The sequence below is a fragment of the Engraulis encrasicolus genome, chromosome 18, assembly GCF_034702125.1.
Source record: "Engraulis encrasicolus isolate BLACKSEA-1 chromosome 18, IST_EnEncr_1.0, whole genome shotgun sequence".
Classification (NCBI taxonomy): domain Eukaryota; kingdom Metazoa; phylum Chordata; class Actinopteri; order Clupeiformes; family Engraulidae; genus Engraulis; species Engraulis encrasicolus.
Window position 1 is genome coordinate 41,766,871 of NC_085874.1, and position 26,301 is coordinate 41,793,171.

The 26,301-nt window shown below is 45.3% G+C and overlaps 1 protein-coding gene across 1 annotated transcript in view; it reads left to right on the plus strand.

Moving 5' to 3' along the window:
• Positions 1-25,382, plus strand: part of rab10 (RAB10, member RAS oncogene family) — a 30,406-nt gene extending 5,024 nt beyond the window's left edge. The window contains exons 2-6 of the mRNA XM_063223651.1: positions 16,453-16,513; positions 19,374-19,512; positions 20,646-20,735; positions 22,155-22,256; positions 23,465-25,382. Coding sequence (XP_063079721.1) covers positions 16,453-16,513; positions 19,374-19,512; positions 20,646-20,735; positions 22,155-22,256; positions 23,465-23,551 — 479 coding nt within the window. The 3' untranslated portion in view covers positions 23,552-25,382. The remainder of the gene's footprint in view (positions 1-16,452; positions 16,514-19,373; positions 19,513-20,645; positions 20,736-22,154; positions 22,257-23,464) is intronic.
• Positions 25,383-26,301: the final 919 nt, after the last annotated feature.

Here is a 26,301-nt window from a genome sequence, read left to right on the forward strand (position 1 = left end):
GTATCGGCACCAGATACTGCTCATTATACTCGTACTCGTACTCGTAAAGCACTTGCCGATACCAGGAACGATACTGCTATTACACAAAACAATGCAAAATCTTGTCACGTTCTGTGGACTTGAAAGCAGCATGGAAAAAAAGTGCCACCTCATACATGGACAATGGACAATGGACAATAAAAATATCACAGGTGGAAAAAAACAAGGCCATGCATTTATTTTCATTGTATTTTGGTGGTAAATGGTATCTGTATCGATACTCAGTATCCGCGAGTACACACATTAATGTACTCGTACTTGTATCGGTTTTCAAAAAAGTGGTATCGGTGCATCCCTACTGGCAACTGTTTGAGCAATGTTGCTGGGCAGCATGATTGGGTTCTCCTAATTCTCTGATGGAATTCATATGTATTAGTCCTTGCATTACACTTCACTGATGCTTTTTTTAAAAATCCAAAGCGACCTACAGATACTACAAAGTGTTGGTTACAGTACCTGGAGCAGTGTGGGGTTAGGTTAGGTGCCTTGCTCAAGGGCACTTCAGCCATGGATGTAGGTGTAGGGAGTGGTAAGGTCAGGATATACAAACCTGCAACCCTGTGGTTTACACAGTCCAGCTCCCTAACCATTACACCACTGCTGCCCAGAATGATCAACAAAAGGAATCTACTGCTCATCCAAGTTCTCATCATAAACAGTCCAAGTGATGTCTTGTAATACCATTACCCAGGAACAATAGCTCAAAAAGTTATGCTATGTGTCGTATTCCTTAACCCATTGACGCCGGTTGTTGCGTTACGCAACATTGGCCCTGACGCCGGTTGTTGCAAAACGCAACATTATTGATTTGTCAATATTTTCAAGACGCATGAGAGATGCAATGCACAATGTTTTGTTCAAATACACAAGAGGTGGGTGTTCTCGATTTTTTTAAAGATCATGTAGCAAAAAAAAAAGTTTGATTCGTCGACAAAAATGTCAAACGCAATCAACCACGCTTGCTTCTGCAGACGTGGGTTGTAGCCATTTCACACAGGTAAAAAAAAAAAAAAAAAAAAAAAAAGAAGGCTGCGGTTCGCAAGACACGCTGTTACAGCGACCGTGATGTTCAGTTGAAAGATAATGAAGAAATTGTAATTGAGGAAAGGAAATTTGATTGAAGACCCTTTAGATAGAGAGCAGGAGTGTGATTTGCCGCGGCCGCATGAAGAGGTGGGCGAGTGGCTTCCAAATAGACAGTCAGCTAGATTTCGCCCCCGACGTTACCAAAACTTCACTCCGACACTCGGGGCAATTGGCGAAGGTGCCAATATCTGAGGAAGCACGTCCTTCAGATATATTTCAGAATATTTTCACTGAGGAACTTTAGGATATGGTGATAACCTATTGGTGAGGCAGACAACGGTAGACATGCGAATTGTAGACGCGCGGCCACACATCCAGCTCAAAGTGGAGCCCCGTCTCAAAATAGGATATGAAATTGCTCATCGGTCTCTCTGCATAACGTTTGGAGGAATAAAACGGCCATACTCGCCGGTGGGAGAGCAAGTGGCTGTATCAGACAAATGTCCCCCGATTTATGGCAGAAATGACTGCCTAATAATTATAGGCCTAATAATAGGTCCTAATGATTATTATGATTTAGCCTAGTTATAATCGGCTATTGTAACAGTAGCAATAGTAATAGGCCTGGCTTATAATAAATAGCATCAAGCATTATCCTGAAAGCACATGAAACGTTTTTCAATCATTTGACTATGAGATATGATTTTTTTAAGGAATATGTGTTAGTGTTAATGCTGAATGAACATAATCCCGTGAAAGCAGAGGATTTTACCTTTTAAATGCAATTTGTCCCATGTCCATATGTGTTCCAGAGGCTGAGATATTGAATTTTTCATAGGAGTTTTCAACCAATTTTTCTTATCTCAAAAAACCCTCAGGCATTGGGGACCTTTTCTAAAAACTGGCTCAGGCGCCAATGGGTTAAGGGAGCCTACATAGTTGATGTATGACGCGCGTGCCGCAAAACTGCGCCGAAAATCTTCTAGTAGAAGTATAAATCAAACCACGCCTACCCAATGCAACAGAGTTTGCCAAACTTTGGTGTCCTAAGGGGGCGTTGTCCCTTCCCTCTCTTTCTTTCTTTTAAAAAAAAATATTTTTTTGCCTTTATTTTTGAGAGGACAGTGGAGGAGAGACAGGAAATGTGTGGGTAGAGAGAGACAGGGAAGGATTGACAAATGACCCAGGCCGGAATCGAACCGAGGTCGCCGGCATAGTAACCCAGAGTGCGTTCCAATATGCCACCTTGCGTCCTCCACTTGTGCTTGGGGCCTCGCCCCGCCTTCTGGCCCCACCTCAGTGGAGAAAACAATAAAATTTCCCCACTGTCAACCTAGCCAAAACATTTTTTGGGAGACTTTTCTTCATTCACCATCCAATTTGCAAATGAGAAAATTACTTTACAATTGAGTTCTTGTGAGATATTGAAATATAATGCTGTTGTCAGTGATGTCATCATGACATATTGGTTCCTGGTACGAGGCCACAAACACAAGTGGAGGACACAAGGTTGCATGTTGGAACGCACCCCCAGTGCCCTACTGTTGGGCCATGGCAGGGCTTTTCTTCTCTTTCTGAGGCGGCTTGTATAAGATGTGCACTACCGCCATCTACAGCGCTAAGGGAACTCTCAACTACCTCCACTGGTCTGCTAAAGGGGTCGTTCACCAGATATCGAGTGGATCCCTGAAAAGTATGAGCTTGATTTGTCTCCACCTTTTTCAGTGTCTCTGGCTACGATGCTTTGGACGCCATTATGCATTGATGCATGGCAAAACGAACCCCCGGTATTTTTGATGACGTGCGTTAACATGCGTTTTTTTATGTAGCCTAGTCCAGCCTAGCCACAGCAACTTTTGGGGGACTTTTCCCCATTCAACATCCGAATTGCAAATGAGAAAATGGCCTTTGAATTTTGCGCTTTTGCGAGATCTTGAATTAAATTTCTGCCGTCGAATGACGTCTTGCGAGGTCATCTTGAGGTCACAAGCACAAGGGAGGATGGCAGTCAGGGTCACAGTGTGTGCATTCCAATATGCAACCTTGCCTCCTCCACTTGTGCTTGTCTCCTTCAATATCTTGCAAAAGCTCAATTGTGGAGTCTTTTTCTCATTTGCAATTGGGATGGTAAATGAAAAACAGTCCCTCAAAAGTTGTTGTGGCTAGGCTGACAGCTGGGAAACTTTATCGTTTTCTCCACGGAAGAGGGGCCAGGAGGCGGGGCGAGGAAACAAGCACAAATGAAGGAGGCAAGGTCGCATATTGTAACGCACTCAGGGTCACAGTGTCTCACTCACACACACACAGTCCGGCATGGGAGATGAGCTGAGGTTTGCACTGCACCCCACTTCCTCCCCACCTGACCCCCCACACCTCACATGTGGTGTGCTAGATAGTAGATCAAACTGTTGCAAGCTCATTGTCTTGCACAAATTTGTGGTTAACTTTAAATGTGCTGTGTTTAATACCACCCACCTCGTGACGACGACAAGTTCTCGCGTGTCCCATAGACATTGGCAAAGCGCATGTCCGTCCCGAAATGCACCTACTCACTCACTCACTCACACTCAGGCATGGGAGATGAGGTTACCTGTGTGCTGGTGATGGCGATACGGTTATTAGGGTGAGGAAGATTGATGGCTCCACAGAGTGATTTGGGAAATGTACCCAACAAGACCACGCGGAGTCACAGAGGCCTGTTGGTGGAGGAAGCAGCGTCCTCCTAATCGTGCTGTCTGGTCACCTAATGACATTGCTCTGCCCACACAACTCTGTTGCTCTCTGTCAGTCGCCATCTCTCCATCTCTCTCTCTCTCTCTCTCTCTCTATTGTTCTTTTGGTCCTTTTCTCTCTCTCTCTGTGTCTGTCACTTTCTTGTTCTTTCTCTTTCTCTCTCTCTTGCCCGCTGTCTTTTGCACAGTGTCCATCTCTCTCTTTCTCTCTCTCTCTCTCTTGCTGTCTCTCTCTTTTGCTCCTCACAAACAAGTGAATGCGTGACAGAGAGACGGATGTGGTTGGTCGGGGTGAAGTGATGGGATGGAAAGACTTGACATCGGAAGACACCCCCCCCCAAATCACGCTGTCTGTCTGTGCCTGATGTTCTGGCAGTCTACCTCTCCCTCCCTCCCTCCCTCCTCCTTCCTCTCTTTTTCTCTCTCTCTCTCTCTCTCCCTGCCTCCCCATCTCTCTGCTTCTCAGCAGTGTGCTGTGCTGCCAGTGTCCTCAAGCGATGGGCCAGAGCAGCAGTCTGGATGCTGGGCTGTGGTCAGAGTGCTGCCTCAGACATCCCTGGCTGGCACACACATGATTATGATGCTGCTAGATAAGCACCAACATAGCATCATCTTTTTGGCCATATCACATCATATACAGTAGCTTACTTTGAAGGAGAAAAGTTAAACCGTTGTTGTTGTTGTTTTTTTTTTACATTGGGCCCTTAATTTCACATTATAGCATCATGTTCTTCTCAACCCTGTGACATGTGTCCTTTGGAGCTCTGCTGAAGATATTTGATTTGGTTATATCCATGAAACGACTTCCTATGGGCCATTTTTTTGCATTCACACTATATTTTGTTTTTATTTTTTATTTATTTATTACAGTACGCTACCACTCGTAACACTTAGGTGGATTCCTTGTTTGGAAACTACTCGCTTTTGCGGGTAATACAGTTTTTGAAAGACTGATAAAAGGCGGATATTTGTAACGTGACGTAACCAGGCTTTACCAAAAAAAGAAGACTGTACTTTGTGTGACGACCAGTCTAGCAACAAGGCAATGATTTAAAGTGTTCATGTAGTCTTGTTTAGCCTGTCCAGGGACTGCAGATGGAAATTAGCTATACAGCTATAATCTGTCACAAGCCATCTTTTTACTTCTGTAATCAATGTGTATTGTGCATGGTCCCTGTTGAACTAAACTAAATAAACTAAACTAAACTAGCCCAGCTGATTTAGTTTGGTGAAAGCCTGCAGCCCAGCTGAGCTGACGGGCTCATCCCACCCCACCACACCCCAACCCAACCCCGTGGTTTCCAAACTCTTTCAGCGGGCACCTCTTTTGGACTTAAGAATATTTTGGCGACGCTCCCTACCCACCATAGTCTTAGCCAAGCAATGGATTTCTAGCAATATTAACGGACAAACTATTAATGGAAAATGTAGCAATATTGCAGAGGGAGATTGTACATCTGTAATCCTCGTAGGGGTCCCAGCCCCCAGTTTGGGAACCCCAACCCCAACCCCAACCCCTGCCGTCCTGTTTGGCCTTCCTCAATGGGCCGTAGCATACAGGCCCTGGATCAGTGCACAATGCACATCCTGCCTAGGACCAGCTCCTCCTGCCAACAACTTCCTGCCCCCCTCCTTTCCTCTTCTACTCCTCTTATCCTCTCATTCTCCTCTCCTCCTCCTCTCATTCTCTCATTCTCTCTTCTCTCCTCTCATTCTCTTCTTCTCTCCTCCTCCCCTCCTCCTGTCCTCTTACTCTTCTCCTCTCATTCTCTCCTCCTCTTCTCCTCTCATTCTCTCCTCCTCTAATTCTCTTCTTCTCTCCCCCTCCTCTCCTCTTCTCCTCCTCTTATCCCCTCAGTCTCTCTTCTGAGGGGAGAGGAGCAGAGAGCTGAAAAGTGGAGATGAGAGGAGAGGGGAAAAGTGGAGAGGAGAGGAGAGGAGAGGAGAGGAGGCCCCATCACGGCCCCTTCCTCTCAGCCCTGTTGCAATGGTGTGTGTGTGTGTGTGTGTGTGTGTGTGTGTGTGTGTGTGTGTGTGTGTGTGTGTGTGTGTGTGTGTGTGTGTGTGTGTGTGTGTGTGTGTTGTGGGGGAAAGGTGGTAGGTTGGCAGTGAGGCGGACTTTTCTTTGCTTTTCCTGGTGCTAGGACAAATGGCCATTGGCTGGTTATTAATGATCAGTAAGTGGTGGTGGTGGTGCAGATGACAGTGGGCAATGGGCATGGGTGGAGCCGAGGCAAAACTCTTCAGCTCCGCTCACACTCATATTGGCCATTGATCTGTAGTCTGACCCCAGACTGATTCTTTGCACTGGTGGTCTGTCAAAACCGGAGGGTGTTACAGTGTGTGCGTGTGGCACACGTATGTGTGTGTGCGTGACCTGCAAAATGGCTGCTTCCTCCCTGTCTCTTCTCTTTGGAACACTGGCTCATGGGCCAAGTTCTGATTGGACGGGCTGCATTCTCAACTCTCGGCTTTTCCATTCCTCTTGAGTGTCCGAAGGGCTCAGGTTTCAAGATTCTCTCTCTCTCTCTCTCTCTCTCTCTCTCTCTCTCTCTCTCTCTCTCTCTCTCTCTCTCTCTCTCTCTCTCTCTATCTCTCTCTCTCTCTATCTCTGACCTCACTAAGGAATGGTCCATGACTGATATCCATGTCCACCCTGAGCAGAATCTGTACTCTCACTCTTCTTTCTCTCTCTCTCTCTCTCTCTCTCTCTCTCTCTCTCTCTCTCTCTCTCTCTCTCTCTCTCTCTCTCTCTCTCTCTCTCTCTCTCTCTCTCTCTCTCTCTTTCCATACCTATGTTTCTCCCTTTCATTCCTTCTTTCTCTCTCTACCTATGTCTCTGCCTTTTTCTCTCTCTCTCTCTCTCTCTCTCTCTCTCGCTCTCTCTCTCGCTCTCTCTCTCGCTCTCTCTCTCTCTCTCTCTCTCTCTCTGCACCTCTTTCTCTCTCTTTCATTCCTTCGCTCTCTCTGTCTGCAAAACAGACCAGTGAGAGAACTTATCCTGTGAGGGCAGGCCCCTGTATGTACACAGAGGCTAGCTGCAGGGAAGACCACAGTGCGTGGGGTCAAAGCGGTAAAGAGGACAGTTGTTCCGGGCTCAGGGAAAGAGTGGCCCCAAATTTGAGGCCTCATTACATTGCATGGGGGAGGGGGGGGGGCTTTCAGGTGACTTTGTCCTCTGGCCGACCAAAGCTGACAGTGGCCCTGGCTAGCTGTCTTGTTGGTAATGCTGTTAAGCCCACTGCACTGACTTCAGCACTGCCACATGCTGCTGTAGTCACATGCACTCACTTTCAACTCCCTCTCCTACACGTCAACATAATCTTCATCATCATCATCATCATCATCATCATCATCATCATCTACTTAATTCCAGAGTCAAGGAAGCAGACAGCACAGATACCTGTAGATAAGAAAGAAATAATAATAATAAATCAAGAAAAAATAACACCACATAGATAGAGACACAAGTATAACACTGTATCAGTATCCTCTTGATGGAAACACATTATCTTCCTGAATGCTTTCCTCTCAGGCTGAACGATTCATTGGTTAAAAATGGCCTTCCTGCAGTTATGCACCTTTTGAGGACCAGCTTTTTGGTATAGGCCCCAGTTCTTCACTCGTCCAGCCGACGTGGACATAATGTCTTCAATCTCAAAATGTCTTTTCCACTCTTAATTCCATAGTTTGGAATAATAAGGCAGGTTCTCCCTCTTCACTGTGCTGTGGAATAATAACTGCATGCAAATTCCTCTGGTCTGGATGCAAATGGATCATCATTTTTGTCATTTCCCTTATTTGTGCATGTTCTGGTGGAGAATCGCAATCGCAAAGGAAACTCCAACCCCAAAGCCAAGTCCAACCCCAAACCCCAACCCAGTTTGAACAGTGCATTTTCACACAAGTGCTGATGGGTGACTTAGCAGAATTTCATTATGCTTCTGTTCCGACCAGAGGAATTGACGTCATCGTCACTTCTCAAACCCCTCCTTGTAGAAGAGCTCCCCTGACAGACGCTAATCGAAGCGTTATCAATCAACCTGATCCCAATGGTAGAGGTCCATGACTTGAATTAAGTGGAAGGTGTTTCCCACAGAGAATTTTCGTTAGTCAAGGTGATGGAGGAAGTAAGCGGTATCGAAGACACGTCACATCATCATTGAAAAGGCTATGTTAGGTCATGCTGTTGCATATGAAATATGATCTGAAACTAACCACCTAAAAACAAGTTTAGAAATGATGCTGCTCGATTATGAGATTTGTGTGATGTGTGATTTTTTTTTTTTAAGTGTTAGGTAGCAAGTCTGCTCTGTGCCCGCAATGGCTCAAGTGGAGGGCAATGTATTGCGCTTGGTATAACCTTCCTTTTGTCAGTATAAACAAATGACGGAAATATTGTTTCTACTCGATATTATGAAATTTGATATTGTTTGACAGCAATATTGATATCACGATATAAAAAAAGTTTTTTTTTTGTCTTTTTCGACTTTATTGACAGGACCGTATGAGAGTGGGGAGAATGGGGAGAGAGACGGGGAGGTTGAATGGGGAGAGAGACGGGGAGGTTGTTGGCAAACGACCCGGGTCGGCCGCATGGTAGACGAGTGCCCTACCAGTTGGCCACGGCAGGGCCCACGATATAAATTCGATATATTGCATAGCCCTAGCCACACGTTTACCCAGGTCCTGATTATGAGTCATCTTTAAGGTTGCCTGTCTGGGTGCCTGCCTTCTCATATCCCGTCGCTGGTTACTCAGCGAAATAGATGGATCTCCTGGGTGCCTTTTGAAACCCAACACCGGTGGCTAAATCGGTCTTGGACCCTGCACTGCACTGCACCGCACCAGGGTGTGTGACGGGTAGGGGGTTGGGTGTTGTGGCCGGGGGGGTGTCAAACTGGGTCAGTTGTCCCGGGCCCTGGAGAGGGGGGTTCACCCCATTGCATTATATGCAGGGCTCTTAATTAACACCAGCCAACCGGCCAACTGCTGGTAAAATCTCAGTTTGGCTGGTAGAATTGACAAACTTACTAGCCAATTTAACATATTAGTGAGTGTTTTGTGCTGGTGAAATTAACATCTACTAGCCATTTTGGCTGATGATAAAAAAGTTAATGTTGAGCCCTATATTGGGGGTGGGCATGATTAGATGACTTTGTCCTGGGCCTAGCCAAATCTGCCAGCCACCCTGCTCTGCTCTTCCCCATTGCTGAATGGTGACTAGGTGTGTGCGTGTGCGTGTGTGTGTGTGCCTGTGTGTGTGTGTCTGTGTCTGTGTGTCTGTGTGTGTGCGCGCATGTGCAGGCATTGCAGCGCTGGCTGCTCTTCAGGGGTCAGAGGTGATTCTCAGTCTGGCTACCAGATGCAGTTCCCAAGTGACCCGTCTACACGCACGTAGGCTACACACTCCAGAGGCTAGATATGAACTCTGAAACTCTAAATGTGAGCTATCTTTCCCGAAATATGCCAGCCAGTTTCAGTCCATATTTTCTATGGTGGCTGGCTGCCCTCCTTGATGTGTTCTTGGGAACCAAGCAAGGCAGAGAGACTGGATAAGACATTATACTCTTACGGTGCATGCACACCAAGATGTTTGCGTTCACTTAACGTCTCCGGGAGCATCGCGAGTCCGAGAGGTCCGTGGGCTGCCTTTCACAAGTGCACAGTCAACGTCAACGTTCTATCTGCGGGCAGCAGCCATTCATTTTCAATTGGAGCCCCTCATTGAACGCTGATGTCCGCGCAGGAAAATAGACTCGAGTTCTATTTTGAAGGAGCAATGCGGACATGTCCGGTCGGGACGGACATGTGCCGCGCTTACACCGTGCTCCTGTGTGCAAGGCATGATCTGTTTTCATGTATTCTAACCATTTCGGACAGATAACGGACACGTGAAGTGGACGTTAGGTGGACGTCCGCGCCGTTGGTGTGAATGCACCGTTAGAATCTCACTGATTGGGTGTTATAACAAGGCCGTGCTGGTTGGCAAAGGGGTTAAAGGTCGCCGTGTGGCAAGTGGATGCCATTCCCATGTCACACACACACTATTGGAGTCTCTGATTTCAGAGCCGCACCCAGCCTGTGTCAGTGTTGTGTAGCGGGAGTCGTAGCTGGAGTGGGGTGGAGCTGGCTGCTGAGTGTCAGTCCTGCGTAGCTGGAGTGGGGCGTCAGTGCTGCGTAGTGTAGCAGGAGTTGTGTGGAGCTGGCTGCTGAGTGTCAGTGCTGCGTAGTGTAGCAGGAGTTGTGTGGAGCTGGCTGCTGAGTGTCAGTGCTGCGTAGTGTAGCAGGAGTTGTGTGGAGCTGGCTGCTGAGTGTCAGTGCTGCGTAGTGTAGCTGGAGTGGGGTGTCAGTGCTGCGTAGTGTAGCGGGAGTTGTGTGGAGCTGGCTGATGAGTGTCAGTGCGGTGCAGTGTAGCTGGAGTGAGGTGTCAGTGCTGCGTAGTGTAGCAGGAGTTGTGTGGAGCTGGCTGCTGAAGCCCCCTGCACATTACATGCGGTAATACGAATCCGATTTGACCGTTAACCATTCATTGTCTATGGAGAACCGCATTCCGTATGCGGTTGGAGTCCGGACAGTCCGGTGCGGAAGAAAGTCCGCATCCGAGAGCCTCCGCATACGTTCAAATATTTCAACTCGTCCGGAAAATTCCGTGCCTGACCGTGCGGTAAAGAGAGCTGTTGCTATGGTGATGATAAACACTTAAGGATTTCCCGTGGATCTTCTCAAAAATTAATAGATAAATATTAAAATTACGCCGTTCTAAGCTGTTAAAAACGGCGATAATGTTCAAACTTTATCATTATATAATCCACACTAGATAGGTGGACAAAAAAACAAGCATTTATGATTTGATACGAAATTACGAAAACCAAATTCATCACCAAACACACCAATACTTTTCACACATGATCTTTATCAGTAAGACACTACAAAAAAGTGAAACGAAGCGTTTTTAGTGTTCAAATAAAGAAGTTTGGAGGCATTTTCTGCTCCGTCCGCCATGTTTCAAACCAGCCACTACTAGACTGCTTGCGGGAGTTTTTCTGAAGTAATACGGTGTCCACTAGGTGGCTACCACTCCGGTAATGCGGTGACCGTATTGCCCAGTGTGCAGGGGGCTTGAGTGTCAGTGCTGCGTAGTGTGGTGTGGAGCTGGAGTGGGGCCTGGGAGTAAAACATCTTGACAGCGCTACTCCACCTCCTCTAAGCTTACTCCTCCCTGCTGATCTCATTTGGTCTCCACGCTGCTGCCCTCTCCCCTCTTCTCCTCCTTTCCCAGTCATTCACTTCTTTCTTTCTTTCTTTCTTTCTTTCTTTCTTTCTTTCTTTCTTTCTTTCTTTCTTTCTTTCTTTCTATGTGTCTCTCTCACTGAACCACTATCTCTGGTTTTTACTCCTTCCTAGTCTCTCTGCCTCTTTATGCCTCTTTATGCCTCTCTATGCCTCTCTATGCCTCTCTCTCCTCTCTCTCTCTCTCTCTCTCTCTCTCTCTCTCTCTCTCTCTCTCTCTCTCTCTCTCTCTCTCCCTCCCCCCATCGCCTCTGTTGTGTTGTGCTGTGCTGTGTCTGTGCTTGGTGTGGCCTGGGAGCGCTTAAGTTGAGTATTGTGTAAGTAAAGGGTGAGTCACTCTGTTGTGCATCAGTTCTTTGATTGCTGTATTCAGTTGCTTGCTGCTGGCCAGCCAACCACACCTCTGGAAGAAAGGAGGGAGAGAGAGAGAGAGAGCGAGGGAGAGAGCGAGGGAGGGAGAGAGCGGAGAGATCGGAGAGCTGCAACTCCTGGCTCTGCTTTGAGTTGAACAATGTTGACCTTAAGGACTCCCGAAGAAACTTGTACAGCATCCTCTCCGGGCCATTGGAAGACTGAACTGAGCTGTAATGTATGGAGTGGAATACCTTATGCGTGTACACTGTATGTGGGTGGTTGACGTGACGCCTTGTTTTTCGTAACATTGGTTAAAAGGGATGGGTGAGCACTGGTTAATCACTCCCCCCACCAACTTGACGGGTTAGGAGTTGAACCGGCAACCTTTGGGCTACAGGTCTGATGCCCTAACCACTTACCTGTGACTGCTATGGGATGTCCTCTGAAGATCTCACTGACTGAAACATGTGATCTCTGGTGGTGAACTACATGATATTAGCTCACTCTGTGTACACAGAATTTGTTGTCTTGTTTTTAGCTGGCTTGATGGAGGTCTAATGCTAATGCCAGCCAGAACTCTTGTTTGCTGTTTTGTTATTGGGCTTTGGTTAGTCAGTCTAAATGATTAAGCTATTTTGGCGCACTGTGTACACACACACATACACACACACTTTCTCTCACACTCAGCCAGTCAAACGCACGTGCACACACACACACACACACACACACACACACACACACACACACACACACACACACACACACACACACACACACACACACACACACACTCACTGACTTCTGTACAACTCCTCAGCATATTCCCATCAAATCTGAATGCCATAGAAAGCTCAATCAATTGTTATTCAGCTGAGGGATCACACACATGCACACATGCACACACGCACACACAAACCTTTAATACGCCTATACACATCTCTCACATGCGTGCACACAAATTTACTCGCTTAACAACACACACACACACACACACACACACACACACACACACACACACACACTAGGGCTGTAACGATATTGTATCGAACAGAGAAATCGTGATGCAGAGAGTCATGATACTGTATTGCGATGCAAGAAGGCAGTATCGTGATACGCCCTTTTAACGTTTTGATACCCATCAGTCCAGAAAACTACCACATGATATGACGTGATAGTGCTTCCAAGCATCATTATTATATAGAAACTTTTAAAAATTATTAGTAGCCTATAAACTATGATGGTTTCTATTCATAAAGCTTATAATGTTGGCAAATGTGAAATCGTGGGGTGTGTGGAACCGTAGGTCATGGATCGTGATGCAAACCGAATCGTGAGTTGAGTGTATCGTGTTGGGGTCGACCGATACAGGTTTTTTAAAGGCCGATGCGATACCGATTTTTTTTTTTCCATCACCCTTGGCCGATACCCGATTTCTGACACCCGATATTTGGGGCCGATATGGGTTAAAAAAAAAAGGTTAGAAAATGACAAATATTCCAGGTCTCAAGTTAAAAATAAACATTCCTTTAACATTATCAAATTGAGGTAGAACTTGTAACATTTAAACACCCACTCCAACAATCAAGTAATGTCTAACAATCAAGTAATAAAAAGTGTCTTGGTGCTTTTAAAAAAAACGAATGACATAAAATAATAAATATTGCGTATCGGCCGATACCGATACACTTAAAATATGCAAATATCGGCCCGATATCAGACCGATATATATATCAGTCTATCCTTAGTATCGTTACAGCCCTAACACACACACTGCCTATCACTGTGTGTCTCTCTGGCTGCCTCTGCCTACCACTGTGTATCTCTCTGGCTGCCTCTGTCTTTTCAATAGCTCTACTGTGTGTCCCCTGACTGGCCAGGAAGCAGAGATTGAGGCGTGCAGCAAAGTAGAGCAGAGATGCTGAGCACAGGCAGGGGTGTGTGTGTGTGTGTGTGTCTGTGTGTGTGTGTGTGTGTCTGTGTGTGTGTGTGTGTGTGTGTGTTTATCTGTGTGTGTGTGTCCGTGTCCGTGACCTTGTGTGCGCGCGGCGTGTGTGTGTGTGTGTGTGAGAAGATGGCTAGTACCACCAGTGCCAGTCTCCAGTTGCCTCCAGTCCGCATGACAGGACAGGGGCTTGATTCCAGTGTCTGGTCTCTTCCAAAGCCACTGCCCTGGGCAGGCTGGTGCCCGCCGTACAAAGCTGATAGCAGCCTCAGTAGCTCTGCCAAAAACTGCACTGCACTGCACTGCACTAAGTCAGTCACTCACAACCTGTTTGTTTTTAGAGAAATGAATAGCATGACAACCTCAACGGGCGTTTTGTCCATCAGCAACGTCTGTGGTGGATGTCATGCTGTCCTGACGGGAAAAAATACAATAAGTTTGAATTGAGGAACAAATCTGTGGCTTTTTCTCTTTAACAGACACTTGAAGCTAGCCTGGCTCTCGCGCAGACCCTTCGTGCTTCGTGCATCTTCGTTAAACTTCGTAACAACCATCGCGTGAGAACCAGGTTAACTTAAAGCCTGCTCAACAGTTCAAAGATCCATGCTCAGCTTCTAGGTGCTGGTAACTGCAGAAGTGTTAAATACTTCTAAAGAAAGTAGTTTACTTCAAACTTATTTGACTTTTTGCTTGTTTAACTTATTCATAGCGAACAACTTGTTTCGCCTCTGCATCATCAGGTTCGCTCAGGCATTGACAGACACTCACAGCCTGTCAGTGTAGTGCCTGTGCGAGTGCCTGTGCGAGTTAAGCCTTTGACTTCGATATTCGATATTCGAATATAAGTCGAATGTTAAGAAAATTCGAGACATTCGAACGAATATTAATTGGCCATTAATATTCGAATCTGACATGGGTATTGCTTTTTTGGGTATTTCATTGTTATTGATTAAAATCATTTCCTTGTAAACATCGCAATTCACAGTCTCAATTTATTTTTTCCATGGCTGGTTAATCAATACAGCTGTGTTGAGGAGAGTCGCGTGCGTGGCTCATCTCTCTGTGTTCCGTAGCAGGACACTTGCGGCAGGCAGTCTCCCCCAGAGTCCGCATAACAAGCAGATGAGTGCTGCAGAGTTCCATTCAAGTGAATGGCTACAGTTAATAAACAAAGCATCATCACATTACTTTCTGGAGTTGTTGACGAGTTTCTGGAATTATGTGATTCAACCCACAAGTACCTGTGATTACGCCAAGAGTAAGATAATAACTTTTTGTTTTTTGAATTCTGACCAAATTAGCTTCGTTGGTCTGGGTGTCAGATCAGGCAGACTCCAGGTGATGATTTTGTTAGCATGCTTTTAGCATGTTTTTAGCGCTAGTTTGTGTAATGTTCGTTTTTAGACGAGAGCAGTCATTTTACCTTGACCTACAAACACACTACCTAAATGTCCGTCATTAGTGATAGAAAATAAATACATATTTGTTGATATTGGTGCTGTGTGCTCAATTCTCATGATTCCCATATGATCCAATTCAAATTTTAACTTGGGCTACAAGTTTGACATGGCTGCTAGCTTTGCCATGTTTTAATCTGCATTCACACCTCTAAGTACCGTCTTCTTATAAGTGCTGAACGATCGCTAAACAATAATGGCTGGTTGAATGCATGTTGTTAATGGGCCATTAGGCTACATCTCTGGTTGGAATAGCCTTTTACTAGTCATTGACTGGGGGAAAGAACAACTTCAGCTTGACATCAGGTCTAATTGGGGCAATTTTAATGGTGATAAATATTCGAATATCATTTTTAATTTAGAAACGAACTTCGACTATGATTTTGGGGCACAAGTCAAAGCCCTAGTGCGAGTGCCTGTGCCTGTGCAGACCGGCCCTTCCCCGTCTTTCTTTCCCAACTCGCTTCCTGTCTCTCCTCCACTGTCCCGTCTGATACTAAACAATAAAGGCTTGAAAAGCTTTGGAGGTGGTGTGTGAGCGTGTGTGTGTGTGTGTGTGTGTGTGTGTGAGTGTGAGAGAGTGATTTTGGGGCGTTGCTATGGTATATTTGAGAACCGTTTCTCGAAAGCATCATTGCTAACCACTTAGCAACTTCACTAGGTTTCCATTGCAACGATGTTGTCAAGAAATGCAGCCCTGGTGTGTGTGTGTTCACTGTGTTGTGACTGGCATTAGTGACTAGTTGTAGGGATAGGCCTTTGTGTGTGTTGGGACCTGACTGTTGGGAGTGGCTGGCGGGTGGGCGTTGTGTGTGTTGTGACTGGCATCGGTGACTAGCTCTGTGGAGGTGTGTGTGTGTTGGGACTGGTGACTAGCTGTTGGGAGTGGCTATGTGTGTGTGTGTACGTTTGGGCACGGTGTGTGGGTGTGGCTCTGAGGGCTCTCCCCAGGTGAGTAAGTCACCGGCCCAGCAAACTGGGAATAATATCCCGCAGTTTAATGCCAAGAGTATGTCGTGTGTGTGAGTGTGTGTGTATGTGTGCGCGTGTGTGTGAACTTGACAGGTTTGTCTGTCTGTGTGTTCTGGGGTGCCAAACAGCCTCTTACCCTCCCCTTTCACTTATTCAGTCAAAGTTATTGGCAATTTCTTCTCCTAATCAAATAAAGAGAACAGGATGGCACTCCACGTTGTGTATTTTATTGCCCGTCAGGCGTTTGGGTCTTAACCTTCCTCAGTGTCAGGAAAACCCGGTTATATCCCCCGTAATGGCACAGTATGGCTTCAAAGTGCAAGACAGGACAGTAAAATGACATATTGTAAGGGGAGGTATCATGCTTACAATAACCCGAGGTTACATCTGAAGGCTAAATAAGAAAACCACACACACACACACACACACACACACACACGCGCACACACACGCACACACACGCACACCTAATCCCTCTTACTTGCTCTTGTTACTCTTTTTTTTTTAAACCACACAGACACACACACACACGCAAGCACTTTGTGATTGTTTTTCCCCCACGATTTTTTCCTGTGTACAAACATTATGCGATCTGTGCATGATCTAACATTTTTCTTTTTTCTCTTTATTTCCCCAGGCATTGATTTTAAGATAAAGACAGTGGAATTACAAGGAAAGAAGATTAAGCTACAGATATGGTGAGTACAGTGGAAGGGTACCATGTGTTGCAGACATGCCTCGGGTTGAAGAGATTTGTTGCAAAATGACTTATACATTTTGGGAAAATTATATTATTTGTTGTATTGCCATTGCCATTGCATTACATTGAAAAGAAAACAACAAGAAAGAAGAAAAATTGAGAGCGATCCATTTCCTACTGCTACATTGCATTACATTGAAAATGCATTTTATGTTATAGGTGTAAAAAGTATGTCCTTCAAATATTTTCAAGAATTCAAGAATTCACACATAGACGAAAGGACGTCTGAACAGAAATTTGCAATACTAAAATGGCAAAATAAAAAATGGCGTGCAGGTCATTTTGCAACGAAACGGATGGTGTTGTTTTGTCATACCTGTGTTGTCTTTGTTTGGGTTTCCCTGCTGTTCAGCAGCCTCGAGCAGCTTTTTTGAGATTTTTCCTTTCAATATCTAATGTGAAGTTATCACTGTACATGTCACCTTCATCTGCAAGATATTGAATAAAAACGTATCATCATCATCACCACCACCAGGAAGGTCTCGTTGAGATGCCGAAAATCACTTTTTCCGGGGAGTCCTGGCCAAGAGGGCGTATAGTAGAGCAGTGGTTCTCAACAGGGGTGCCGCGGAAACGTGGCTGATAAATAAATTATGTAATATGTATATTTGCATAAATTGATAAGTTCATGCTAGTCAGTGGAATCTTTCATCTGCCATTTACACACAGTAATGTAAACATAGGTCGCCCCAGTCAGCTGCAACTTTGAATGTAGGTTTTGTGACGTCAAATTTGTTGCTTTTCTAAGCTTTTGTGGTGTCGGATGCGATGCCATGTTACGGCTTGTTGGTTTGGGGTGCCTTGAAATTTTTCATGAATTGAAAGGGTGCCTTGCCTAAACAAAACCCACTTGCAGGGCTGATAGTATTCAGGCTCCATGCCTGATTTCAGGCTTGACAGAGTTTGCAAAAATAAAAACATTGATAATAATTAGCCATTAGGTTATTCTTATCTCAGAAAGTGTTAAGACTTAAAGTGGTTAGGTATGAATTCTAAGCATATTCCAGTTTGTTTGGCATTGATCTTTAAAGAAATGCATCATGAAATGTTTTGTGGAGCTGATTATTTCCATAAAATAGCTTTTTGTATAGGCGGGCTTAATGGGTACTATGTGGGATTAAATGGTACACCCCATTGAAATGCATGCAAACTGGCACTCATGCTAACCAAAAAGGCCTTTGAGGAACATCAAAAGTGCTGTACAACTTCAAGTTGTAGGTTAAAAAGGTGTATTGCAATGAACTAACAATAATCAATAACAAAAAACAAATTTCTCTGTTTGGATGAAGTATTTTATGAAGTATATGAAGTAAGAGATGCCGTAATATATAATTAGGTTTTATACATTATTTTTTGAGCAAATCTTACATTTTGGTAGAATATTTTGGTATGAAGAAATTTAGATTTTGGTGGGCTTAATGGGTACGCTTACCTTACAGGTTCAGGGTTTTCTTCTACTATCAGGCTTGAATAATGGTCATACACAGGCTATTAAGTGTTTGAATAATGTGTCAAAATAGGCCTACGTTACGTCACTATGCAGTATCTTGTCGTCGTCGTTAGAGCAGGGGAAAAAGTTCAGGCTCAGGATTTTTTTTCACTATCACCCCTGCACTTGTATTAGAGCACAGACACGCAGAGCAGGCCCATGATGCACTGAGCTTACAGAGAAGCAACAGGGGACTCGCATGCAAGGATGCACAAACCAGAGACACAGACGGATAACCCACAGAGAGGCTATCAAGCAGCCAGCAGTGGACAAACGCAGACATGCAATACACAAGAATACACTTTGAACAAAAGTGACATGGACTATGAATGAACTATTTCAAACCGTGTGCTGCGCTGTATTCTCATTTTTGGCATGCTTCTTTAACTCAGACTTAACCATGTTACTGTTTGACATTTTTTAAATAATGGTTGTAATGGCACAGTCTTGGCTCTAATGGCTCTGTCAGGGTCCCATAACACACACGGACTGTCTCGGATTTAAGATAGTTGGGCTGGCAGTCACTCTCTTCCTACCTCTTAACCTTATTCTTATTCTCTCTCTCTCTCACCCTCTCTCTCTCTCTCTCACCCTCTTGCTCTCGCCCTCTCTCACCCGCTCTCACCTGCTCTCTCTCTCTCTCTCTCTCTCTCTCTCTCTCTCGCTCTCTCTCTCTTTCTCTCTCTCTCTCTCTCTCTCTCTCTCTCTCTCTCTCTCTCTCTCTCTCTCTCTCTCTCTCTCTCTCTCTCTCTCTCTCTCTCTCTCTCTCTCTCTCTCTCTCTCTCTCGCTCTCTCTCCCGCTCTCTCTCCCGCTCTCTCGCTCTGTCTCTCGCTCTCTCTCACCCTCTCTCGCTCTCTCTCACCCTCTTGCTCTCTCTTTCTGCCTGGCTCTGGCCAAGCAGTTTGTCAAACCCAGACATTCACTTTGAACTGACGATTTTATAAACATACTTGCATGACTTTATAAACACACACACACACACACACACACACACACACACACACACACACACACACACACACACGCACGTATGGGTAAGCAGTCGAGCAATGTTGTGAGTGATATGCTGTGAGATCATCCGCAGTGGGTTCTGCTGACTGGGATGTGAAAACATGGCTGAGGAGAGCGACACACACACACACACACACACACACACACACACACACACACACACACACACACACACACAAACACCAGCGGGCAGGAATCAAACAAACAAACAGAGGGAGAAAGTTAACGTGTACGTGTATACGTGTTGTTGACGTGTTGTTGTTTGTAAAAGTGTTTTTGTTTGTTGTTTATGTGCAGGGACACGGCGGGCCAGGAGCGTTTCCACACCATCACCACATCCTACTACAGAGGAGCCATGGGCATCATGCTGGTCTACGACATCAGCAACGCCAAGAGCTTCGAGAACATCAGCAAGTGGCTACGGAACATCGACGAGGTGAGCCACGGAATGGAATGATGTAGAGTAGAGTAGAGTATCATTTATTGATCCTGAGGATTGTGTGTAGTGTAGTGTAGTTATGGAATGGAACGATGTGTAGTGTAGTAATGGAATGGAACGATGTGTAGTGTAGTGTAGTTATGGAATGGAACGATGTGTAGTGTAGTGTAGTTATGGAATGGAACAATGTGTAGTGTAGTGTAGTTATGGAATGGAACAATGTGTAGTGTAGTGTAGTTATGGAATGGAACGAAGTGTAGTGTAGTGTAGTTATGGAATGGAACGATGTGTAGTGTAGTGTAGTTATGGAATGGAACGATGTGTTGTGTAGTGTAGTTATGGAATGGAATCTAGCCTTGCAATGCAAGCTTGCCCGCCGATGAATTACAGAATTTTTTTTTTGTGCATATGCGTGTGTCTGTGTGGGGGGAATATCCGTGTGTCTTTGCTGTCCTCCAGTCCACCCTACACATCCATCCATCTCTGAAGTGCCCTTGAGCAAGGAGGCACCTAACTAGCCTGATTATCATCGACGTTCAAATCTCTTCGAGACTTGGTCTGACCAAGCGCATAGCAATTTAACATGCCCCAAACGGCATGGTTGACCCGCCTCCCTCGGTTTGCTTATGGTTGTTTGCTTACCGACAAAGTGGGAGGAGTTCCCGTGTATTCGGGAACGCAAAAAGTACTTGCATTCCTCTTGACCTGACTAGTTGCAATGCTGAAAGTCACTAGGAGGGCACAGTCTGGCTAGCAGCTAACCCCACGTTACTCTGGGGGCTGTAACCAATACCCTGTCAATCGCTGCTGCTTCTATCCAAAGTGACTTCCAGTGTAATGCAATAAATAATCATTTAAGCAGAGAGAGTAGAGAGAGAGAGGTTCCATTGGCCCATTGTTTCCGGGTTCTATTATTGGGGGGGAAATCCCCCTTTAGGCAGACCTAGGCAGACCTGAGGACTGTTCTATTCAATGCTAGGAGCATTATGACACCCCCCTTTAGGCAGACCGGAACCTGGTCATGTTAGGTGCCCATAGAAACCTATTATGTTGGCATATCTCTATACTTAAACAATCTCTGATTTAAGTGTGTAATGTAATAATGTAATGCTTCCTGTTCCCCTTCTCAGCACGCCAATGAAGACGTTGAGAGAATGCTGCTAGGCAACAAGTGTGATATGGAGGACAAGAGAGTTGTACCAAAGGCCAAGGGGGAACAGGTGAGGGAGCGCACGCACGCACGCACGCACGCACGCACGCACACACACACACACACACACACACACACACACACACACACACACACACACAGGGAGGGAGAACAGGTGAGGGAGGGGTGCGTGTGCCTGTGCGTGTGTTTGTGCGCGTATGTGTATTTTTCACCTGATCGTGTCGTGTGGGTCTGTGATGTGCGCGCGCGTGCATTAATTCACCAAGAGGCTTCTGTGCTTGTTGCAGGTGTGTTTAAATGCTGTCAAAAGGACAGAGGGCAATGTACTGTCTTAGCCTCCCATGGTCTCCCTTCTCCGTGTGTGTGTGTGTGTGTGTGTGTGTGTGTGTGTGTGTGTGTGTGAGTGTGAGAGAGAGGGTTCTGTGCCGTCTGTGTTCGTTTTAAGTTCGGTCACATGAATGAAGAGTGTTTACAAACGGGCTCGGTTTGTCCCGGGTCAAGTGTTAGGGTTGTGACACACACACACACCAACTCAAACTGGAAATCTAATCCAGAGTGCTTTCTCATGTTCTCTGGCTGTGCACATGTAAGCACACACACATCTACACGCACGCACACACTTATATGCTCACACACACACACACACACACACACAGATGTTGTCGCATCGCAGTCCGCTGGAAGTAAAAGAATACCTATGGCTTTGTCATCTACCTGTATATTCTGGTCAGGTTGTCACAAAGCAGGAGTTGAAAACATTGCGTCCCCCTGCGTGTGTGCGTGCGTGCACACACACACACACACACACACACACACACACACACACACACACACACACACACACACACACACACACACACACACACACACACACACATTCTGGGTTAATACGTGTACACATAAACACTTCAACAGACAACATATCTCTGCCTATCGTCATTTCTCATGTTATTTGTCAAGTCAAAGGTCAGTAGGTCCTTATATTAGGCAAGTCAATAGGTGAGTAGGAACATACTGTTTATAGATAATTGTTGGGAACATGTTGTGTGTGTTTGTTGGTTGTGAGTGTGGGAAACTTTTAAAGGCAAATCAAACGGGTGACTGATGATGAAACACTTCAGACTTGTTGCTTCATTCAGGGATTCATTCAGGTTCTGTCTCTGACACACACACACACACACACACACACACACACACACACACACACACACACACACACACACACACACACACACACACACACACACACACCATTTGATCTTTATTCCTCTAATGCTGCAGATGTCACTTGTGCAACTAGTCTTATTATAGACCTGACCTCCATGTCCCTCAGTGTTTCTCACGTTCATTCTCTCTCTCTCTCTCTCTCTCTCTCTCTCTCTCTCTCTCTCTCTCTCTCTCTCTCTCTCTCTCTCTCTCTCTCTCTCTCCCTCCCTCTCTTTCTGTCGTCCTCCCTCTCTCTCTGCAGATTGCTAGGGAGCATGGTATCCGGTTTTTCGAAACGAGTGCAAAAGCCAACATCAACATCGAGAAGGCATTCCTCACGTTAGCAGAAGATATCCTCAGAAAGGTGGGTGTGACATTGGCCACTGACTCTTTTCCTTTTGCTTAAGTCAATTTAATGTCAAAGTTATTGTTAAAGGGCCATGTATTGCACTGAAGAAACCCTATAACATGAATGGGGACAGTTTGCAACGGTCAATATGGTCCATCTCATGGTTTGGCATGAACTTTTTCTGACTAGTGATTTTCCCAATTCACAAGCCATTCTACCAGCCACACTAGCGGTCATCTTTGTTTTTCTCACCATGATAGTCTCTCTACCACAGTCAACTACCATAGTTCTACAATACTATGGCATAACATAAGACCTTCAGTAATGCAATATTGGTCTTGGTCATTGCCATTCTGGTAACATAAAATTTAAAACCCTGTGTCTTAACGGGTTACGCTCAAAAGTTTTAAAATGACAACAATTGTGCCATTTGAGTCTTGATTCAAACAATTGATGCGAGGTCAGAAACAAGAGAATATAGGCTACCGTGGTACAGTCTGCCATACCAGAGTAAGCTACCTGCCAAAGTGGCTAGTGACTCTGACATTATCACGAGCCATAGCTAGGATTTATTAGTAGCCCTTCTCCCTATGTGTGTTTGATAGGAAGGAAGGTGTGGTGTGTTTATATATTTTTAGGGCTTTTTTGCCTTTATTTTTCAACAGGACAGTGGAGGAGAGACAGGAAATGAGTGGAGAGAGAGAGACAGGGAAGGACTGGCAAATGACCCGGGGCGGAATCGAACCCGGGTCGCCAGTGTAGTAAGCCAGTGCCCTACCGTTAGGCTACAGCAGGGCCGGAAGGTGTGTTGTGACCGTGTGTGTGGTGGCATAGTGGTTAGGGAGTTGGTCTTTCGATCTGGGGGTTGTAAGTTAGAATCCCACCTGACCTCTCCCTACTACACCGCCATCCATGGCTGAAGTGCCCCTGAGCAAGGCACCTAACCTCACATTGCACATTTGTTTATTACTCAGTAAACTTTCATGTAAAGATCAAATTTGTCAAGAGGCAGCCCAGTTTCAATGAGCAGCATAGTTGCAGTACCTTTTTTGATCATTTCCTGCACAGTGTCCCTTTAAAGGCTTAGTCTTAAAAATTTGTCAACCTATCATTTGACCTCTTCCATAATGTTTGGATCTTGTGCTCCTTAGTTGTCTCTCGGATCCAAGTAAAATAAATCATGTGTGTGCGTGTGCGTGTGTGTGTGTGTGTATGTGTTGCAGACGCCCGTAAAAGAGCCCAACAGCGAGAACGTTGATATCAGCAGTGGAGGAGGAGTGACGGGATGGAAGAGCAAGTGCTGCAGCTGAACAAGCCACCATAGACTCACACACACACACACACACACACACACACACACACAACCACACTCATACACACACACACACACGTCCAAAAGAGGCGTACACTGATATTCACATTCACATACACATCACATACACTCACAAACACACACACACACACACACACACACACACACACACACACACACACACACACACACACACACACACACACACACACACACACACACACACACACACACACACACACACTCTCTCTCTCTCTCTTCTCTCTCTCACTCCTTTCACTCCCCTCCTCATTACACCTCCTCTGCTATCATCTTTTTACTTGCCTACTCACCTTCCTCCTCTCTTCCATCTCTCTCTCTCTCTCTCTCTCTCTCTCTCTCTCTCTCTCGCTCTCGCTCTCTCGCTCTCTCTCTCTCGCTCTCTCTCTCTCCTCCTCCTCCTCTCTTCCATCTCCATCTCTCTCTCTCTCTCTCTTTCTCTCTCTCTCTCATATCAGTCTCCCCTTCATCTCGCTCTCGCCATCTCTCTTTCCCTCTTGTCTTTCGTTCTCTGAGAATTAAACCACTTCTTCTCTAGCACCCTTTCTTTGCTCTGCTTTCTCCTGAGTCCTTGCTGATTGGCCGCTGTCTTGCCTCGTCAGAAGGACAGCCTGTGTAGATGTATGAAGAGATGGGGAAAAAAAGAGAGAGAAATCATGTCAAGTTCTTTTATCTTTTTATTTTAAACGTCAAATATAAAAGAAAGAAAGAACGAAAGTGAGATAGAAAGAAAAAAACAACATTGACTCACTACTCACCACTACATTTTTTTTCTCCGTCTGTTTATTTGTGTGTGTCAAGAGTGTGAGTCTGAGACAGTGTGTGTGTGTGTGTTGGGAGAAAATGTGCAAGCTTGATTGTGTTTTTGTTTTGTTTTGTATTAAAAGTGAGACTCCTGCCAAGGACAACCCCCCCCCCACACACACACACACACACACACACAAAAGATAGTATGACACAGAGCTTATGAAATTATATCAATATTAGTGACCCATGAGTTGGACTTAACACATTCTTTTGTACAGTCATGGGGGGTTGTGTCGTGGGCTGTTGGTGAAATTCGTTGGGGTGCCTCTGTCCCCCCATCCCCCGCCTCCCTTCCTCCTCCAGTTGGGGTGACTATCATCTGGTGCCTTACAGGAAACCCCCCCTCCCCCGAAACCACACCCCACCCCACCGAGCCAACCATCCCCTTCCAAATTTAAGAAGGAACCCCCACCCAAGAGGCTTCCCCTATGCCACTCCACTCCACCCCTCATCCTCCACCCACCTCACCTCACCTCACCCACAACTCACCTCACCCTCTGTCCTGTTCTGTCACAACATTTAAACACATACACACACACACACACACACACACACACACACACACACACACACACACACACACACACACACACACACACACACACACACACACACACACACACACACACACACACTCTTGCACCTGCCCACAGCCTTGGAGTATCCACGAACACACACACACACACACACACACACACACACACACACACACACACACACACACACACACACACACACACACACACACACACACACACAGACGAATGAACACACAGACAAACACACATGCCAACCGGCGCAGAAGCGTTTGAATTTCTCCCACTCCATCCAAGAGAATGGCATTAGAAAATGGAGTATTTCTTATTAACATAATTTTCTTTTCTCTGATTTTTTTTTTGTTTGGTTCTGAGTTTATTTACATGAACCCAGTTATATTGTTTTCTTTTTTTGTTTGTTTCTTTATTTCTTTTTTTAAAAAAAGATTTTATTTTACCCTGCATGCTCAGTTGTCTTTTTTTTGTCAGAGATTTTTTTTTGTAAGTTTGCTGGGACGGTTTATCTGCTAATGGGGTTGACCAGCCGCCTGCATTGCAAACGTTTTAAACGGAGAGATCTCTGACTTGGGAGAAGACGTAGGGGGTGGGTACGGGAGATAAAGGGCGGGGAAGGGAAGGGAGGGGAGGGGCATTCTCTTTGGAAATTCAAACGATTTTGCAGATCCATTAAAAATAAGCTTGTTTAAGTTAAAAAAAGGTGTGCCTTTATTGTCTTTTATAGGCTTGCTGATAATTAATGCAGATCATTGATTTTTATTTGGTTTTGTTTGTCTTTGACACAGGTTTTTATTTTCTCAAACATTTATCTATAATTTTTATCATGGTGGCCGAGAAAATCTTTCATGGGAGACCTGGTCAAGAAAGTGAAGTCGTGGGAAATCAAATCAGAGAAGTAATTTCAATAAAGTTATCATGAAAAAATACAAAAAGGAAACAAGATATCTCAGTGATATATCAGCACTGAAAGGATGGCATCGCCATGAATTGCTGCAGTTTTCAAAGTGAGAAGTCCGACTCCGCACGCACACTTAAAATCCTTTTTGTTATATTTTATTATTTCATGGCAGGATTACGTTTCGACCATGAAATAATAAAATGCAACAAAAAGGCTTTTAAGTGTGCGGTGCGGACTTCTCACTTTGAAAACTATAGTCGGCCTTTGTCCTGCACCTTTTCCTGGGATGTGCATAATCCTCTCCTTCAACATGAATTGCTGCAGCTCTTACAAATCACAAAATTATCACTAACAAGTCTGAAACTGTGGAACTCTCTAGGTCATCCTCAGACGAGCCTTCCATCGTTGCTTCCAGTCATCCCGATTCTCCATACTTCTTTTCAATTCACT